The following is an 18,397-nucleotide window of genomic DNA, read 5'->3' as shown; positions in this document are numbered from 1 at the left end:
TCGTGTGCAAATACACAATTAAATTAATTTTATATTTTAATAAAAAAATAATGTAATCAAAATGAAAGTTGAAATTTTCGATATACCATACATTAAAGGGTTTCTTTTTTCATGATAATCTTGATTTTTCTCACTTTTACTTACCTCTTTCAATTGACTATCAAGAATCTTCACCTGGCCCTCGAATGTCTCCTCTCGTTGCGTCGCCTGTTTTTAATCAAGCACAACAAAAAGACAAAACGAGCTTTCGTTAGTTCACCGCAACGCAGGAAATATTGTTTAGTTACTTCTAAAACAAATGGGGTCAGATAGCAAAACGATAGGGGCACGCGAGTTAATATTTTAGTGGCAAGACCTACGACGCGAGGATGGATCACACGTTAGAAAGTGCAAAGCAAGACACTCCCAAAGGATGTGTACCTCCTTTAGACGGGTAGTAAGGGTCTTAATTTGGTTCTTGTATTCCTCCTCGCGCTGGTTGGCCTATGTACATATTATTACGTAAATATTATTTCTCGTATGTGTAACGCGATGCTATATTTTCTCCAAAATATATAGATTATAAAATACTTGATCACACATAAAGATTAATTATAAGATACTTTAGAACGTTCAAAAAGGCCATCATAAAATTAATGCTTGATCCAATTATTAGCATGTATTTTCATCGACATAATTTATGATTTCCGATTAAATTAGGCGTTATAAAAACAATATATCATAATATACTTTCTATCCATAATATTTTCCAGCATTTTAGACGCGGATTAATTGATGATTAAGAAAATCATTATAATATAAAATGAGAATTGGGGAGGCGATATAATCTATGTGTGGAATTACGTTCCATCCTGATTACGTTGTACATGGCGCATAAAATAAATCATTTACCTTTTCCTCGGAGACCTCGAGGGACTTCAAATTATTGCCAACGACACGCAATTCTTCTTCAAGTTCGACAATCTTTCTGTAAAGTTAATTAACCGAATTAATATCGAAGTTTATTTCATTACAAGAGGAAAACATATCAAAAATTGCAGACAAACGTTTTCAATATTTTTTTATGTATTTTATTTTTTAAACATAATTTTAATTTATTTGAGGAAAAGTGCGATATTATAAAAAGTTATACAAATTATACAATAAAATAAATGTACCCCTATATGAAAAATATTAACAATCAGGTTTCTATTGTAATAGTTTGCACTATAATAAGAATATTTTTAATTAATGTATTATATATAAAAATTACTTTATCTTTATATTTTAAAATTACATATTGAAACGTTCGTCAGTAATTTAAACTTCGGAATAATATAACGAGCGAACGATAGCAAGGGAATTTGTATAGTGCTGCACATGGAGGAAAAGGGACACAGTAAACATATGCATAAGATTGCACTTACGATTCGGAAAGTTCGGCCTTTTCCTCGGCGCGCTCGAGATCCTGTTCCATCAAGACTAGTTTCCTGGCGACCTGTGATCAACAGCCACACGTGTCATGCGCAAAAGCAAAGGTGATGGAAGTGGTCATAAAATAGTAATATAAAAACAAAAAAAAATTAGGTGTTAGCATGCAGAGACGCATCAAAATTCGATGTTTCCAGGCTGCCAGGGTTCCTTTCGGCTGCTAAAAGATTAGTGCGAGTGCACTATGTCACAATGTTAATTACAATTATGCGTGGGATTCGCATCTACGTCCATAGGTAACTTTTTGAGGAAATTATTTTAAAACTCGAATTATATTAGGTAATACAATAAATTATTTTGAATGTTTTCAATACTGTAGGTCTATTAAAAGATTGATAAGATCAAAAAATAGATATGACAATGTAATTTTGACTTATTTTCCTTAGACGCAGATGGTGTAGAAAAGCCATTATTACTATTATCGAGATATTATTTAGTGTAGGCTTCTATGAAACGGTACTATTTGATAATTAGATTAATGTTTCGTAATTCTGGCTTTCCATGACGAAAACAAAATCTAAACTAATACACAACATTTTTTAATGATAAAATACGATCACAAAAAATAAAATTGTTATCGTGCAAAATGAGCACGGGCGTGCACATTAAAGGGTATTTCCGCCTTCTTCGTCGTCGTCGACGAACATGTTGCTAACGGTGCTGTCAAAAGTTACAGGAGCGAGCCGAAGCGGATCCGATGATGCGTGATGGAAAGAAAGGGGCGGCTGGGTGAGATGAGAGGAGAAAAATGCCACAGGATCGTTCGCACTTCGGGCAAAAGGTGCCGGACGAAAGATGCCTAATAAAAACGATGCTTACGACTCTCCGGCCTCAGCACGCTCCTCGGCGCGTTCTAGATCGGCCTCAACCATGGCCAATTTACGAGCGACCTGTATAAATGACACACACACGGTTTCTAACATGTGTTGTTTTCTACCTCCTCCTCCTTCTCTTTCTCCTCTCGGCGACCTCGCCGCCTCTGAAAATTCTGGAGGCGGCGGGATGGCGAGACATCGGCGTCTTGTCGCCGCCGTTGTCGTCGTCGTCATCGCCGTCGTAGCCGTGATTGGAAGAATTATGATCTTCACGGAAATTCTCTCTCCTTATGTGTTCAAAGTTTGCTGACGAGCTCGCGGAGGCGATGGAATTTATATTTAACCCGCGAATATGCAAAGCTATATCGCCTCACGAGAAAAAGAAATAAGCATCTTCGGTCAAAAGTATTTTTAATATCGGCGAATCGAGAAAATTTATCGTATTAATGCAACATTTTATATAATTTAATACATATCTACTTTGCATTTTAAAGATATCCCCGAATTTATACTCAAATTAAAACACGTCGTTAACGACAGACTAAACTGTTGCATTAACACCAATTTTCTCCGAGCAATCTTCCTGAACGCTCACAAATGGGTAGCTTCTTCCAATCGGCTACGCCGTCGAAAAACAAACGATCAGAGAGATAGCAGCACGCAAGTCGTGTCACGCAAATTACAGCTCAGTCCTGACGAACGAGTCCTGATGGACTCGTAAGCGCATGTAAGACAGCAATATATGGTCACGCCAGGGAGAAAGATCGTCGTAAAGTAGAACTTTTAACGCCTTTTAACTGTGATTGCATTGAGAAAAATATCTGATTCGATAAATTGAAATCCTGGTTAAAAACGGACGAGTTAAAATTTTCTGATTAAATCTACTAGAATTCTATCGAAACTCTGATTATTAATACAATCAGAGTCTTCTGTAGTTCGTCCATTTTCAACCAAATTTCTTTCTCAGTGAATATATGTCAATTATGACCCGACTAAGATGCTGTAGTTCTTTCCACGACGATCTTTCATTTCATGCAACACAACTTCCGCACAACTTTGACGCGATCGATCGTAAAATGGTTTTCTCGTTTTAATTGAGAAATTTGATTCCCGTGAGCTTGATTACAAACCTCCGCATTCCTTTGCTCATATCTCTTCACTCATGAAAATTTTCTATTACAGTTAGAACTGCACGAATGATCTCTTTACATGAAATCATTCGTTGTATCTATGCATCTGACTTTTCATAGCATAATTCTGCGAATAACTCGATAAAAAGTAGCATCCATGATTCCGAGATGTTGAAAACAAAGATTTTATTCAGCTCGTTGAGAATAAGCAAAATCAGCGTCTTGTTGATTTTATAATTGTGTATGGCATTTATGAGAAAAAATGTGACGTATAATTTATAATAACTTAGAACTATCCTGAGAAACTTTACCAATTTTATATTTTAATTTTATATCCCAACCATTTTACGATAAAATTGCGACACATTTTTAAGAATAAACGAAGATTGTAAGTCGTCTTATATACGTATATATGAAAAAAAAAGATATGTAACGAAGATCGGCACACTTGGTTGCTGTTAGAACTTGTCATCTCTGTAAGTTTCTGTAATGGGTTAGGCAGTTAGATCGTTAATTAGAAGGTCAAAACAAACGATTGAGTGGAAGCAACTATTCTACTGAAATAAATTGGACGATTTAATTAACATCGCGACAAAATCAATTTTCGCACACCGCGATTAGTTTTTGCACATATTGTTAATTAACGACGATTTAACAGATCGCATAGAACATCATCAGTGGAAAAAACAAAGTGGTTGAAATTACGGTGATAATTTTGAATAAAAATCTAAAAAAATTATAAAAACTGCGACGATAATTTCCAAGGATTGCGAGGATTTTTTAAAAATTAAATAATAAAATATTAATAAAGATAAATAAAATATGCTTAATAACAAAGATAAACCAAATTTTTCACAAATTAATCAATGAGCCTATTTTTTATTCCTGAATTAGAACTATATTTCTCGCGTTAAATATTAAACTTATATCTATCTTTAAATTCCGAAAGAGCGTACACTCTAGTTTAGCCACAGAAAATAGACCTCATGTTGCAAATGTATATTCACAGAAAGTTTATATAAAAATGTATAACATTATATCAATGGTTCACAACCGCAAATAATAATTTGTAATATTACACGTATCATGTAGACGACCAGAAAAAGATTTCGAGCGATATCTTATCCTGATAATTGATACTGTAATCTCTGAGCGGACAAATAGCAAAGTGCACACCGTAATTTCAACGCTATCGCGGCAAACACCTACCATCACAACTCTCGTTATTCTGGCGCATCACATTCCGAATTCCAGCAAAGCAAAACGCGCTCGTCTTACCGAAAGACAAGCTTGATAAAAGCAGCACCATTATAATCGTTGACGCGCGGAGAGCCGCGGTAAAGTCGCGCGGTCTCACGCGGCGTTATCACAAACACAATTGACGATATTCTTGTTAAATCTAATAACGAGGCCGGTCTCGCGGGGAAGCGAGCGACAAACCGAGCACCAATCGAGCACGCGGTCCAAAACTTCCACGACGACTTTTAATACCCGCTGAAGAGATCGAATTATAAACACGCGCGCGTACGAACTTTTCCGAACTTTGTGCGTGGCCGTCTCTAATCTAAGTATCTAATAACAGGAATATTATATTTGTAACAATGTATAACAAGATTAAATTCTGTTTATGAAACTGGCACTTGAGACATCTTGTAGCTTTTGTCGAAACGAAAAAAAAAAAAACACTTTGAAATCACAGATACCCGATTTTACGCGAGTCGCGCTCGTAAAACACGTGAACACTCGATATATCATCACTTTTTCTTTCCCTCTTTCTCTCTCTTTCTGCGTTTCTTCCCGCATGAGACTCTCTCCTACAGAGATCTCTAAAATTCTCTCTATGCTAACAGCAAGATGAAAAGAACGATCTTTAGAACACTGCACTTGTCGCGACACGCAATACTTTTCTAAAAGACGAAAAAAAAACTGCCACTTTTATTCGGCCCAGATCGCGATCACAGATCGACGATTCATGATTTACCCTTCACTGCGCGAAGGGATTCTTCGCTTTGCAACGCGTAAAAATCATCTCATTTTTCTAACGTAGTCGAAACCTCGATGAACCAACCGATGATTTTAGTGAACGGAATATATGCCTCGTGCGAGGCACTTTCTCTTTATTCGCGACGGAGACTTATCGAAACACGGTGTTTTCGAGCACACAAAGAGAAGACAGAGAGTTACGGGGTTAGGCACTATTTTGACTATCGACTAGGAACCATCATCGTCATGATTATCATCGTCACTGCATCCAACACGCTTGACAGTGGTAGTCGCGGGTGCGCGAACCTCATCGTATTTCTTGTCGGCTTCCTCGGCGAGGAACCTGGCTTCCTTCAGCTGATTCTCGAGGGCATCCATGCGCTCTTCATCCGCCAAGCTGCGATTCTCGAGAATCTTGCGGGCGCTTTAAGGTGGACACATGTCGAACGAAAGAATTCACGGTTAAAATATCGATTAGACAAACGGACTAAGTTAAGAAATAGGTTTCTGATCGTCGAGAAACACCTCTGCTCAGCTCAGCTCATAATGATACGTCTACCTGTGAAATTTACCTGGAAAATAATCCCGGAGGAGAACTACCGACCGACCTGGACGATCCTTTTATACGAGATATTAATGTATCGAAAGTAAAATTCTACTTCCTCAGAAGTTAATTCGCTATTTCTTCCGTGAAAATTCTAGCAAATATTTTTTCATTTATAAACTAATGTCATCGCCTTAATGTCCTAAACGGTTGGTAGTTCGTCTCTGACAAAAACAAAAATAGAGGGTCCTTTTGCCCTCATTTTTTCACTTTTTGTTCGCTGATGACCCACCTCCTCGTATTTCTTATCCGCCTCTTCTGCGATCAGTTTAGCCTGTGCTAGTTGCTGCTCCAACAAGGATACTCGGTCGTCCTCCATGTTAGTGCGGTTTTCAAGGGCCTTGCGTATCCTAATGATCGATCGTTTATCGATTTTTAGAAATGAGTTAATCGTCGTTGAAAGAATGATCAGCATTGTACATAAAATAACTTTTCTCGATTAAAAAATTTTTTAAGAGTAAATAAAGTAATATAAATATACATAAAGTTCAATATATAATTTTTTTCAATTAATTTTGTTACGTTTGTGTATCGATATAGGTTTTTACGGTTTGCATAAAGATAATGTCTTTAAATTTCTTTTTTATAATGTAATTATGATAATAATGTCGTGTAGCAGATCAAGAAATTGGAGAAGTGTGGATTTGACAATTTTTCTCTTGTAAGTACGTGAGAAAATATATCATAGCAAAATGAAATGAAGCATATACACGTCATTCGTTATCAACGACGATAAGCAAGCTTAGCATTATTTTAAGCATTTACGTACTACAGTAAAGAAATCATAATCAGCAATTAGAGCATTTCAAAGTTATGACGAGTCAAGTTATACGACTTTAATAACTATCCTTTGTTCAATGTTTAATGCATTTTATCATGTTTTATATATATATAAATCAAACAGATCAATAAAAAAATATTGCGTTTAAAATTTTTGCAACATCGTTATGAATTAGTTATCTTTTAAATAATGCATAACTAGTATAAGAGAGAACGGGTATTCAGAAATGATTTTCAATTGCAAATTAAGTCAGAAAGCGTTTGTGTAAATCTTTGTCGCGGCGGATGCGATATATAACCATAAAAAGTAGGTCAGGATGTGGTGTTTCAAACTCTGCAAACTTTTATTTCAATTCTATTTGACAGACACTTTCAAGCATATGAAACAAAAAGAAAATATTACGAACTATCCTTTCCATTATTTATATATACTATTTTTTTAAATGACGTAATCGTAACAGTTCATTAGGGTTGTTTACATCATCATAACTTTGCAGCGAGATTACAAAACCACTTATACACATATATCTATAACGGAGAACGAAATTGGTATAATGATTACGCGAATTTCTGTACTTATCATAACTATATATGTGTAACTGGAATATTAAAGAGTTGTTGCGTTCGGGTCTATATTTGGCACGATATTAGTCATACAAAATTGCAATGCATTCTATAATTAAATCGCGGGAAAAGGAATCAAGAAGTCTCTTACACATCGATTGTTTCAATGTAAGGCGGTACAAGTCAATGCAAAATGATGTGTGTTGTGGAAACAAAAATTATTTTTTTTTTTTTTATATTAAACTTATTCAAAATTATTATATAAAACTCTATATTAATATTTATTATTATATTACGTTATATAATATATATGTGCAAATAAAATACAGACAATTAATTTATAACAAAAATGGCATAAATTATGCAAAGTAGCTTTTGAAATATCTGTTGAAATAAATGTTCAAATATTTACATTTTTAAAAATATTTTTATATCAAAAAATACCTAATTATGAAGAATTTTCATGTTTCATAAACATGTATAATAATAAAGATTTTATAGCATTTATTTTATAAAATAATAAGATAAAATCGGAACATTAATTTACACCACTTTTGCACGTATAATTTTCTGATAATTTAGAATGATTTGTATATAATAATAAAAATGATCAAGAGTAAAACATAATAAATCTCGGTTCTTTTATAAATATATTCTATAATTATACATTATTAAATACTAACATCCATCATCGTTGGTAGCTTGATAACAAATTTTGATATAAAAATCACATCAACGTCTAATCATACAATAATTATTTACATTACTCTTGATCATTATAAAAAAGATAAAAGAAATAGTAGCAATGAACAGCTATTTTTTTACACTCATACATTCTTATTATTATTAAATCATAACAATTATAAAATAATCATCGAAATATATTTATTTTTATATTTAATAATTAATTTTGAACATTAATATATTAATATATAATATTTTTCTATTTTAATATTTTCTATCGTATTTTTTACTTTGATATAATAACTGCTTATTGCCGATAATATACACAGAATTACTACAAATAAAAAAATTCGCAATAATTTTGTTGCATATATATAATAACAAACACTTACCGTTCACTCTCATCGGCAGCTTGCGATGCCTCCGCCAGTTTGGCAGTGGCAGTGGCAAGACGCTCCTCGGATCTCTCAAGGTCCTCCTCCAACAGTTGAATACGACGATTCAAAGCGGCGACTTCAGACTCAGCCTATAACATACAAGAAAATCCATTCCAGGTAAAATAAAAGCTAAAAAATTTGCAATTCTTAATTTTACATAGTTTAGCTATTATATTGTTTAGAATCATATTGTTAACCAGTAACGTGAGGTAATGTAATGAAGAAATAATGCAATGCAAGATACATTGTACACATCTTTATACACGAGCTTTATGACACTGCGAATAATTAAAGAAAAGTAGAAGCAAAAGATATAATTTAATCAAAAAAAAAAAAAGGTTAAAATCTAAGTGGACATATGTAAACAAACTTTATTAAATTAAGAACAATAAAAAAACACTACACAATCGTAAATAATTTGACAATCTACTAAATGCTGTTATTTAACAGCATTTATAATTTGGTTACACTTGAATTATTTGATAAATGATACACTCTCTTATTGTACATATGAAAAAATAGTAATTGTTTTAAATCTGGAATTGAGGCGCGACGTTATAACTAGGTCGATACTGGATTAGGGATGATCTGAATCCAATCAAATGCCGTAACGTGCCAAACGTGATCAGAGTTTTGTCACAACAAAGCACTCGACTAGAGATCGTAAGGATCTCTGCGTGCATACCAATGACCCCAAGGCGGTTCCGTGTGTTGCATTAAGCGTTGAATCGAACGGATCATTATTATTGATTTCGGCCAAACATTTGACCCGTAAATCATGTTGCCTCATCGTCCACCGAATGATGTCAGGGTATCATTCGTATAATAAATGTTTTTAAATTAGTCAGATTAGCGATTTACGAACATGGATTAGTTTTCGATGTAATCGATAACGTTCGTGAAGTTGTAGCAATATTTCAAGCAGTAACTAATCTAGACAAATTTTAGACAGAATGCTTACTATCAGAAACATAATTAGCAAAAATTTTATCATCAAAATAGTTAAGTGCTAATTTTAATATAAGTCATCATTTATTACATTTGTTAATTTTACGAAGAAAAAAATAATTGCATTTATTATTAATAAAATGATATCTTTATGTTTTTAATCATTAAAAACCTCTATTAAAAAAAATGTTTATTTCTATTTTAAAATTAAAACGAAAGAATTAATATATCTTAATTAATCATGGATCCTAAATGAGGTACTAATTTCGCAATTATTGTTGAAAATATTATAATAATTTGTAACCCTATTGACGGACTTGTATGAGGCTAAGCGAAGCGTGCGATTTTCACGAATGTAAATTACTTAACGGTCGATTACACATATATCCGCGTACACAATTCGAGGCCCTTGTCCTCGTTAGCTGCACCTGCCAACGATTGTGCGTCTAGTAAATGACCCTAATTTATCCCGTACGTAGGGAACGTATCGTTTTTTTACAAACGTTCCTTCATTAGCGGTGCGTGAACTTGGTATTCATGGATTTCGGCACTCCTATGTCGGTTTTACACGGGGATAATGTCAGCGGACTGACAGCAACGATTGCACAATTATCCAGACATAATCGTAATAACACAAACCGCGCTATTACATTATTCGATTATCGCTAATACTGCTGTCATCATAATTATACCCACATCTTTTTATTATTTCTATTAAAAACGAAAGATAGTGAATGTCTGGATTTTGTCATAATAATATTTGAGGTATCGAGGGAATATAAAACTACTCCTAGATGTTCAATATTATTGTACAATTATTTTATACAATATTATTGAAGCTTCCTTAAAGCAATTAAAAATAAACAGTCTGAAGTCCCAATGCAATGCACTTCCAGACGAATAAATATCAAATATTGTACAATATTAATCGATTAAGGCCGCTTAACAGACATAATGTATCGCAGTTACAAAATAAAATCAAAATGGATACATAATCAAGTATTAAATAAATATAAATCTGTATACATGTAATATAAAGTTGTATTTTTTTTTTATTTATGAAATTGTTTAATACTTTTTGGAATAATGGCTTCGCGGAAATATCGTGTCATGTGACACCGCGTGTCCGTGTATAAACATTTATATTTGTTCCACAGCTTCGCTTGTTACTGTCAAACTTCCGCAACAAATTAATGTGAGTTCAACGATTGTGAAAACTGGTTGGCGTCGCCATGCACGCGCTGTTCCACGATGATGCTTGCACGCTCAGCGGTGCGTGCATGTAACGTTACACACGCTTTTGCATTACCTTACCGACGCGAACCTTGTATTCGTAGGAAATCGGCACGCCCACTCGCACTTGTGCCGAGTGGACAGGTCGTATCACATAGACGATATCCATGGCAAGTGTTAGTAAGTGTGCCAAACTTCCGCTTCGTCCGACCCTTTCTCGTAGCCTTCCATCACGATCCATTTAATTCGTCCTGCAGTCCGACCGACGTCGGGCAACGATTACAGGGATTGGTGATAATTTAGTAAATCGAGTACATTTTCAGATTTCCGATCCAGGAGTTCATAGGCACTGATATATTATCAATACAAAGATAAGATTTTATAGGAAGATCACAATTTTGTTTGTAAGATAATAATGATTTATTTAATAAATATAGGAGAATATCTATGGAATTATATGTATATCACTTTTGTGTGTGATAATTTTATTGGACTGTATAGATACGTATACAAGTTGTAAATATAAAAAGTCTTTCATTATACCTTTCTTCCTAGAATAATTTTGCGTTTATCTATTGATGAATTGTGTTGGACATAGATAAGATCTTAATATAAAATTTTCATTAAGGAAATTATTCCATATTTATCTTTCTGAGATGCAAACGTAATCAAAGTGATCTTTCTTGAAGAGAACCGTGGTTGCATCGTTTTGCATCACTCGTGCGGTATTAATGACATACGTAAGTATGTCGCAACGGCCATTCGTTTGTAAATAAATTCGCTCAAGGTGAGTGGAAGACATCGACATTCTGTTATGTAAATTTCTTGGCAATAAAGACACAATTACTCCAAATCCCCCGAGACATCACGTCTGATCAGCCAAATTGATGCGCGAGATAAATTAATGAAACTTGCTTTATCGCGCCCTCACATCCTCCCGCCTGAACGACGATAAGCTCATAATTGAATCAACTTGCAAAACAGCGCACCGCTTATTATCATCATCGCAACGGAATCGAGGAAGGAAAGAAGGAGGAAAAGAACAGAAAAATTGCGTTGTGGCAGCAATGCACTTCGTTGCTTCGTGACAAAAGCGGATTAGTGCGGCCTGACCGAGTCCGTCGCCGTTGGCCTTTAAAACGCATTGCGTGCGGATGCACTTTGTCGCGAATACGCATTGAAGTCTTGTGGATTTTCATCACTGCGCCGGAAAATGCAGCGTCCGCGTTATATGTTATATCACCCTGAGCGGAAATGCAGTCTTGCAGTTCAAAAGGATTACAAAATTAATCATGTTACATATCAAGTGTAATTTTATCTTCCAAAATTATATTTTTTTTATAGTTAAATATTCTCTCTAAAACTTTTAAAATGAATTGTCACTCTGAAGAGTAAATAATCTCACTTTTAAAGATTGAATATTTTTCTTCAAAATTGGCTCCATTTTCACTCTCTGAGAAAATGAGATTTCACTACAAAGAATTTAGAGAATTTATTGGACCACAAAAATAAAATTTTTAATAAGAGAACTTTATTAAAGATTATTATTTACTATTTGTCTTTCTAGCGTGTAATAAATGTAACGTATATCTTTCTAGGATATAATTTTATGCTGCAATAAATTTTCATATCTGATACGGAAATGAAAATACTTGATTGCAAAACGATGATGTGGACTAATGCCCGTTTCTACCAATGTAATTTACTTTTAATCTCAGTTCAACGAACTCTTTATATTTTTTTTAGTGATAAGAATTAGAAAAAGATAAGATGAATGAGAGAACTATAAGAATGTCTGACAGGTAAAATTGTTAACTTCTTGGCCGACTCATACAATGTAATAAAATATAACGAACGATCTAATTTTTATGCAATTAATGAATCTGTAATACCTGAGTTTATTCATGTTTCCAATTACGATACTAATGCCTGCCATTGCATTTTCTACGACAGGATATTGAAACGGTTGGAAGGCTTCTTCGATACGGTCTGACAGTAAAACAAATGTATCTACATTCTACACGCGACAGAAACGATGTATCCGGTATTTCATGCAAATATTTGTAAAGGTTGCTTTTAACGCAAATAACATTTCAACCGAATGTCAAACATCGATAATATAATGAAAAAAAAGGTATAACTGAGATATTCAATATCTCTACTTCAAATTGTTATTATTAAATGTTAATGAAATAAAACGTTCATTAAAATAATTCTCAAAAAAGATGTCTTCTGTAAATTAATTTAAAAACGGTTTTGTGAGTATTTTATAATATTGATTTAAGGCAAAAGCGTAATACGTCGATTTTACGTATCACGTTATATTTTCATGATTCACTACATTTCACGGTAGAGCGCTGAATTTACATATAACTGTGTGTCATTGTACCCAAACCGACAATTGCACAACTTTGGGCTGTCGGTCGTTCGATCCGTTATGTTATAATTTTAGAAAGTCACAATAATCTCAAATATTAAATAATATTCGAAAAAACATTTAATAAAGAACTCTGTGTTTAGTTATAAAATAGTAATTGTTAAATTTACAAATTATACAACTAAAAGACAATTTAAAATGTCCTTTTTGTCTACATTCTTTAATAGTCAAAAATCTCTAATACGAGTAGCCGGAAAACGTTTTCGTTACGCTTCCTAATTTAAATATTTCAATCACGCAAGCCCCCCAGTATCCCACAATTTTGTTTCGACATGTCGCACTTGTTGTTAAGAGCAATTTTGCGGATCACCCAATCGTGACTTTGACACTCGACGACCGGTGTTCGTGCACCTTAGCGGCGAAGAATGCGCGTTACATCGCCGTTTGCCAGCGAAAAAGGAACGAGAAACGGTCAAGATTATGGTGTAAATCCGTTAAATCGAGGCTGTTGAACGCTCACCGAGAGGCTTGCCTCACTTGTGCACACTTTACTATACGTAGTTATACGATATATATATACATGTTTTACGTATGCTGGTGTACTCGTAATAGGCAAAGTGACTTAATATGCTATAACTTTCAAGCCCTTTCCGTAATGATCTCATCACCTCGTCGCGAAAAAGTCTGAACGTCGACATAATCACATCTAATATATCATAATAATTACACACATTGCAAAATATTATATTTCAAATTTCAATTTATGATCAAAAAGTGAATTATATATAAACTATTCTATATAAAATTGTTGGATTGCACATAATTTGCCGTCTATAAAAAAAATGTTTAAGGTGGTAGTTCCTATCTAATTTTTAAGTAACAAAATAATAAAGCTATTGATAATACTGTTCAAATAATATTAAATTATATAATAGAGACTAAGAATTCTATAAAATCAAAAAAGCATCAATGAAAAGAACGTATACGAATAATGTTTGTAAAAGGATGTTGTTGTAAAAAATGTGTACAAGGAATCTCTCGGAACGGAATAGGCTAACAATTGTCCGAATATGGTAGTCTTACGACAAGAAAAGGCTAACGGATTAAGACGTGACAGAGGCTATTGTCCGATGAATCTTAAATCCAAGATTTAATGCACTTTTGCGTTGTATATAGCTAGGTTTATAACAGGATACATGTGTATACTTGATAAAATTTTACATGCCAATTATATCTTGGTTATAAATCAAAGCCAGCTTAGGAAATAATCTTACAGGAAAGAACGTAGTTCTTCTTTTAATAATTAAATTTCAACTTTTTCTTAACTTTTAACATCAAGTGCTGTTTTACGATTAAAACAATATGGTATAGTACAGAAACTACGAATCGCACATTAGTTTTATCCAAAACATTTAGCGTTTAACGTGTCCAAGAGAATCTGACGTATAAAAAAGCACTATCAATGTATACGCTATCATAGAATGGCGTAAATAAAATTTATTGGAAATTATAGTTTTTTTGGGATATTTTGCAATTTTTGATAAGTCGTGTTTATCCGTTATCATATTAATTTGCGTCAATTTGTTCAGTAACGCTGCACGTGCAAATGAAAACTTTCAGAAGAATATATATTATATATATCATTTAATTATATAATTAAATTTGATCAATTATCACTATCTTAATTAAAAAATCATTGAATCAATCAAATTTAATCAAATATACGATACACTTCTAAAGTTTTGTCGAATGAAAAGCTTGTTACGATAAACATTGTGGAGAACGAAATTTTTACAGTAAACCTTTAAATAAATAAATCTGTATAATCATTTTTTAAAATAGATCTTCGATAATATTTCTAGCTATTAATATCCCGTAAGAGACTTTCTGAGATTAAGCCTGTCGTATACACGCAAAAGTTCATTACAACCCCAGTTTCATTCATATTCAGCGATGGAATCGCTTCTCTTTGGCGCCGTCCTGGCACCAACAATTTTTTTGGATCTCATTCGCGCTTAATTAACTGCGGAATTCAGAGTGTGAGAGAATTTCGACTCGGTGTGACAACAACGAACATCCGGGCGAACGCCCCCGAAAGATCGTTCGCACGGATATCCGGTTCGCTCGGTCAGGTCGACTGTGACGAAGATCGGAGTCGGAGCGCGGTGATCGATTCGGTAGGTCACGCTACGCTCCGTGTCACGTTAATATTTTGACTAGCAATACGTATAGGATTCAGGAGGGACAGCGACGTGCGGTGGCATCCGACGAAGCCGGTCCTCGCCGGTGTACCAGGAAATGTCTCGGTGTGTGCGCTCTCGACCTTCCTTCCCCCCTTCGTCCGCCTATCGTGGCCCAGCTTGACGACGACGACGACGGCGTGTCTGGTCTGACACTCGCGATCGATTCTATAACCACTGCGGACGCTGGCCCCGGCATTTCGCTCGCGCTTCTCGTCGCGATCGGGGAAAGATTCGGAGCAAGATATTCTCCGGATTTCTTCTCCGGAGTCGCGCACCTGGGTCCTGGACGGTCCGCATCCGGATCAATGAAACCATCCCGCGCCTGGAAAACCAGTTCGTAAGGAATTTCGCTCCGAGAGCTATTTCTCCCCGGTCTCGTCCCGTTATCGTCGACGGTCGATCGGTACGAGGCGAATGGTGGCTCCTCGTGTATCGCCGGCTTCGTGTCGATTATTGCCGAAACTGATATCTCGCGAAGTCATGATATTATCGCGGGACTTTGCGACGAGGGGGAGAGAAAGATGGAGCGAACGAAAGAGAGGGAGAGAGAGAAAGAGAGAGAGAGAGAGAGCAAGCGAGAACGATCGACGAACGAGAGAAGCGCTTTGGAAACTTTCCGAGAGTCGGCAGAAAGAAGACACTGGAAAGGAGCATGACGATCTCTCGGTTTCACTCACTTCCTCGCGGCGCATCACTTCCACCTGCAACCGCCTCTGGTACTCCTCGCACTCGTCCTTGTACTTTTCCATCTCCTCCTTCGTCTGCCGCATCTTCTTCTTGAGCACATCGAGGAGGGTGCCCTGCACTTGCGCCGACATACTGCCTGGTATATAGAGGTAACCCCGGTGTGTGTCACGTTAAAACGCCGCGAGTCGTAAGGGCCACTGGGCGCGAGAGAAAGAGGAACACGCTCGGACGACGACGACGCGCGAGCCGGTCCGTCGAGTTCCCACGCGGATTCGGCCGACGGGATGGCAAGTGATGTTACGGCGTGACGCGGAGGAATAACGATCGCGGGGACGACCAAGTGCGTGCGCGTGCGAGACAAGAGAGAAAGAGTGGGTTTCGTAGGGGCGCCCGGAGCTGTCGTGCACTGACGACCACTGGCTGCTGTTGCTGCTGGCGGCCGCCGCCGTTGACTGGAGCGCAAGATGGCCGCCACCGGCTGTGGCGCGCGTGCGCGCAGCGTCCTTCCGCGCGTCAAGTAGTCCCTCCGGCGGCCCTGCGCCCTCCGCGCCAAGGGTCCCCGCGTGTGCCGGTCCAAGTTTTCCCCCCCCCCCCCCCCCCGACAATCCCGCCGGACACCGACCGGACGGTGGCATGTCCGCCAGCGAGCGACAGGGACCACGCCTGCACTCTTCGCCGCGCCGCGTCACGCCGGTGCTCCCTTCGCTCGACGCGACGGCTCGACGCTCGACCGCGGCACACAATCGCAAGGTGTGTGCGCGCGCGCGCACGCGCGTGTGCGGCCCGAGTATCGCTACGCCGATCGACGTGTCGCTGTGCGCGAAGCCCCGGAAATACCGCGCCCGTCACGAGCGCGCCCAACCGTTCGAATCGCCGGTGCCGAACGTCGTTTTCGAGTCATCCCCCTTGTTTTCTCCTCTCTTATTTTATTCCCCCCCTCCGTTTATTCCGCGATTGCAATTTCTTTCGTGCGATCCGATAAAAGCGGTCTTGGCCGTGGATTAATTATTGTGGCGAGAAACAGTCGAGCGATTGACTTTCGACTTTCTGAATGAAATGTTCGAATGTGACGCGTTGGTCAATTGTGAAATGTTATCTCGCAATGAATGAAGCGTATTATTAGTGTAGATTTGTGTACGGGGTGTCCTAAAATTCGCAGCTTCAAATTTTGTAGTGAGGCTTCAAAAATTAAGTAAAAAATTGTTAGGTAAATTTTTATTTCAAATTTAAGAAATTTCTGTTATAAATGAGTTTAAATATAGCTGATTACAGAATACGTTTAGATAGTCATCGTGCTTCTGAAGTGCATCAGCGCTCACTAATACTGCCGCAACTCATGGATATGTAGCTATCTAAATATAGTCTGTAATTGGCTGTATTTGAACCCATATTATCTTAAAAATTATCACTCAAAATAATTTACGTATAATTGTTTTACTACACTTTTTGAAAATTATCTTGCTATGGTATTTGGGTTGCAAACTTTGAGACACTCTGTGTAATCATTACGTAGATGTGGTTCTTGTTGAATTATAATATAAAGCATTAAAGAGAGAGAAAGAGTTAATTTAATTATAAATTTTTCTATGGAACCGTGTTATTACCTTAACGAATTTTAAAGTCACTAAGAGTGATACTTATTTTTATAGAAACATCCTGCAAGTTCTATAATTTCCAAAATACTCTTCATTTCATTATACTTTCGAAAATTTCACATTTTAAATATTCTATGATAATTTTGCCTTACAGTTACAGTACGATCGTTATTTTATTAAGTTTCACGTAGTAAACGAAGCTCCAAAAATTTAGAGCAAAAAATAAAATGCCCTGATAAGGTTTTTAATTCGAACGATTTAAATACAATAATGTACCTACACCAGACCGGCGCTTTGATTTGCATTTACTTCGATCGTAGTGCCTCTCTCGGTCAGTCTGCGAAGCGGAATCGCTCGAATCGCTCCGTCCTTGAAGCGGGAATTTCAAACAGCTGTTCTTCGCGATACCCCGAGCCTTCCGCGCTGTAAAAGCGCAATCTAATGAAACCACGCGTGATCCAATATGCCACGTCGCACACTGACACGTGTAGCATCCTGTGTTGAATGCCTTTTATAAAACGGCTTCTCTCCCCGTGGAACTATTCACGAGCCTTTAGAAATTATAACGCAGATAAAGCCATCCCTCTAGTAACGTAATTCTGGTTTATAGGTTGCGCGGTGACCTCGCGACAGATGCGTTTGATATATTCAGCACGTGGCAGCTCGGATGAGATGACGTCTAAATTATATGCGTTCCTCCGCTCGAGAGCAACACCAATACATATTGCCATTACCCGACACATTATAGACGTCACTTAATGCATTTATTTATATATCGATATCTCACGCAATGTGTATCTTCGGCATTTCTTTTTGCCGATCACTCTAACGAGATAGCGACGAAGGA

The 18,397-nt window shown here is 36.6% G+C and overlaps 1 protein-coding gene across 10 annotated transcripts in view; it reads right to left on the bottom strand.

Moving 5' to 3' along the window:
• Tm1 (tropomyosin 1) overlaps positions 1 to 18,397 on the bottom strand; it is a 41,067-nt gene that overhangs the window by 7,495 nt on the left and 15,175 nt on the right. For 5 of the 10 annotated variants that reach the window (XM_018548007.1, XM_018547974.1, XM_018548001.1 and 2 more), the window contains exons 4-8: positions 8,423 to 8,556; positions 5,705 to 5,822; positions 2,290 to 2,360; positions 892 to 967; positions 421 to 483 (exon numbers count right to left, since the gene is read on the bottom strand). In XM_018548007.1, the coding sequence (XP_018403509.1) occupies positions 421 to 483; positions 892 to 967; positions 2,290 to 2,360; positions 5,705 to 5,822; positions 8,423 to 8,556 (462 nt within the window). Of the gene's footprint in view, positions 1 to 144; positions 208 to 420; positions 484 to 891; positions 968 to 1,406; positions 1,478 to 2,289; positions 2,361 to 5,704; positions 5,823 to 6,234; positions 6,353 to 8,422; positions 8,557 to 15,945; positions 16,367 to 18,397 lie in introns of those variants that run through there. The other 5 variants (XM_018548041.1, XM_018548026.1, XM_018548011.1 and 2 more) reach the window with 5 other exon arrangements.

The sequence above is a fragment of the Cyphomyrmex costatus genome, unplaced genomic scaffold (genome assembly GCF_001594065.2).
Source record: "Cyphomyrmex costatus isolate MS0001 unplaced genomic scaffold, Ccosl1.0 scaffold122, whole genome shotgun sequence".
Taxonomy (NCBI): Eukaryota; Metazoa; Arthropoda; class Insecta; order Hymenoptera; family Formicidae; genus Cyphomyrmex; species Cyphomyrmex costatus.
Note: the sequence above shows the minus strand (reverse complement) of the source record. Positions and strands in the feature narration are given on the sequence as shown.